The sequence below is a fragment of the Saccopteryx bilineata genome, chromosome X (assembly GCF_036850765.1).
Source record: "Saccopteryx bilineata isolate mSacBil1 chromosome X, mSacBil1_pri_phased_curated, whole genome shotgun sequence".
Lineage (NCBI taxonomy): Eukaryota > Metazoa > Chordata > Mammalia > Chiroptera > Emballonuridae > Saccopteryx > Saccopteryx bilineata.
In genome coordinates this window covers 112,100,398-112,102,910 of record NC_089502.1, presented here as the reverse complement: position 1 = coordinate 112,102,910, position 2,513 = coordinate 112,100,398, and the positions used below count along the sequence as shown (strand labels likewise).

The following is a 2,513-nucleotide window of genomic DNA, read 5'->3' as shown; positions in this document are numbered from 1 at the left end:
CAGCCTCCCTTCTTACATAAGAGTCCCGGGATAGAGTTGCGGCTGCTGCGGGACCCTGTTCCCCAACAGCTAATAATAAACCGGAACAGTACTTTCCGGGATGCAGCCACTATTAACGCGGGGTTGAGCGGCTTACTTTGCAACCAGAGCGCGTGCATTTCGGCCATCCCACGCCAACCCTGACACGCCAGCCCTCCCTCTGGCTAGTCCCGACTCTGGCGCTTTCTTTACCCGCGCAGTGCCCGGCCCTCCCCCACCGGCTTGCTTTGCTTTGGCGCCGGTAGGGTGCGGCTGTTCCAGCCCAGCCCCTCCGCTGTGCCCTCCCTCCACCCGGGTATCAGGCGAGAGGCGGAGCTGGCCCGGCGCGCCCCGCCCCCGCTGTAGAAAGGGCCAGGAGAGTGTTACTCCCGGTCATCCTGGCTCGGGACTTTTATCTCTGCGCTGCCAGGAGGCGGGAGGAGGAGACACCAGGAGTGGCCCAGATCGCCGGCGACACCTTTCTGGGGCTCTATAAATTGAGCACCTGGGATGGGTAGGGGGTCGACGGCACCACCACTGCCCACAGTCACAGTCTGGTCACTGACCACAGCAGCTCCCACAGGTAGCGGCCACCAGCAGCGAGAACGTTGAGCTATTCATTCGCAAGGGCTCTCGAAGCGAAAGAGGAGGTTAGTGTCCCCGCCCCGTGTCTGCTCGGGTCAACGTGGGTACTTGGACTCGGCTTTTTGGAGGAAGATTGGGGTAGTGAGCCGCCCCTACCTTCTCTCCGCGGCCCTCGGCTGGCGAGGAGGTGGGGCAGCAAGGTTCTGTGGAGCCACCGGGGCGTCGTCCCAGGGGAGGAGTAATCGTGGAGGAAGGTGAGCTCGAGCGGGGACGCCGGGCACCCTAGCGGGGTAAATAATAATTTTTTGCGTCCATCCTCTCCCAACCAGGTCAGGGATCGACCCACGGACCACGCGCCGCCATCTCGAGCTTCCAGACGCCAAAGGCAGGAGAAGCCGCTCATCCCGCAGGTTCGGACTGTGAGAAGGCGGAGGAGGACCAGGGAATCCCGCCGCTCCGTCTATAGCCAGCCTCCCGGCGCGGGCTCCCGATAATTCGTGCAGGCGTGCACCCTTCACCCCAGCGGACATTCTGTCCCCCTGTGCTTTGGCATCCGCCCAGCCACCATGATGCAAATCTGCGACACCTACAACCAGAAGCACTCGCTCTTTAACGCCATGAACCGCTTCATCGGCGCGGTTAACAACATGGACCAGACGGTGATGGTGCCCAGCCTGCTGCGCGACGTGCCCCTGGCCGAGCCCGGGCTGGATAACGATGTCGGCGTGGAGGTGGGCGGCAGTGGCGGCTGTCTCCAGGAGAGCACGCCCTCGGCTGCTGGGTCCGGCAGCGCCAACGGCAGCTTTTTCGCGCCCTCCCGGGACATGTACAGCCACTACATGCTGCTCAAGTCCATCCGCAACGACATCGAGTGGGGGGTCCTGCACCAGCCGTCGCCGCCCGCGGGGAGCGAGGAAGGTAGCACCTGGAAGTCCAAGGACATCCTGGTAGACCTGAGCCACTTGGAGAGCGCGGATGCTGGCGAGGAGGACCTGGAACAGCAGTTTCACTACCACCTGCGCGGGCTGCACACCGTGCTCTCCAAACTCACGCGCAAAGCCAACATCCTCACCAACAGATACAAGCAGGAGATCGGCTTCAGCAACTGGGGTCACTGAGGAGGGACGCCTTGCAGCTGCCCAGCACCCTTCCCTGCCCCATCTCTCACCCTCTCTGTCCTCCAAGCTGTTTTCTTTCTGGCTGTAGGGCGCGACGGGCCAACTGCAAAGTTGTGGGGTTGGATATGTGAAGGAGGTGCGGCAGGGCTGCACGGAGGAGAGTGCCTCTTCTGGAAGAAGAGAAGAGAAAGTGGTAGCTGGAATGGGGGGTTGCTCAAAGACCTTCTTGCCTCCCGCAGGGCGGCGGCGGCTGCGGCGGCGGCGGAGGTGGTGGTGATGGTGGTGGTGGTGTTAGTGGTTGGTGGTGGTTGGGAACTGTGTTCTACCTTGGTGGGAATGGAACTGAGCTGACGTCTTGCAATCAGCTTGTGCCTTTCCTGAAGTTTCTTTTCTGTTCTTTCCGGAGGAGGAGGGCCGAGAAGAGGCCATGCTAGGGCGCGGCCCTGGGTTGCCACACTTGGGGCGCGGCCCAGAGGAGCTGGGCGCCTGGGAAGGCGGGGCGCGCAGCAGCCTCTCGCCTCCCCGCGCTTGGGCTGGTGAAGGCTGCGGCGTTGCTAAGATTGCATCAGTTTTCCTGTTTGCACTATTTCTTTTTGTAACAGTGGCCCTTTCTTAAGTGTGTATTTCGAATCTCCTCCTTGCTCTGAAACTTCGGCGATTCCATTGCGATAAGAACACAAACAGCATTGTGGATAACCGGTACTACTTTATTAATGATTCTCTGTTACACAGCATAGTTGTCCTGTGGCATTCTACCCATGCCTTTCATGTTACCCCTATCCCTCCCCTTTG

At 60.9% G+C, this 2,513-nt stretch overlaps 1 protein-coding gene across 1 annotated transcript; it reads left to right on the top strand.

Moving 5' to 3' along the window:
• The first annotated feature begins 322 nt into the window (after positions 1-322).
• Positions 323-1,864, top strand: MID1IP1 (MID1 interacting protein 1). Its single transcript, XM_066249912.1, has 2 exons — positions 323-668; positions 933-1,864. The coding sequence occupies exon 2, from the start codon at positions 1,170-1,172 to the stop codon at positions 1,719-1,721; it is 552 nt and encodes a 183-aa protein (XP_066106009.1). The 5' UTR covers positions 323-668; positions 933-1,169; the 3' UTR covers positions 1,722-1,864.
• Positions 1,865-2,513: the final 649 nt, after the last annotated feature.

Coding starts and splice junctions, on each gene's coding strand:
- MID1IP1 (XM_066249912.1), top strand. CDS start 1,170: ATGATGCAAATCTGCGACACCTACAACCAGAAGCACTCGCTCTTTAAC.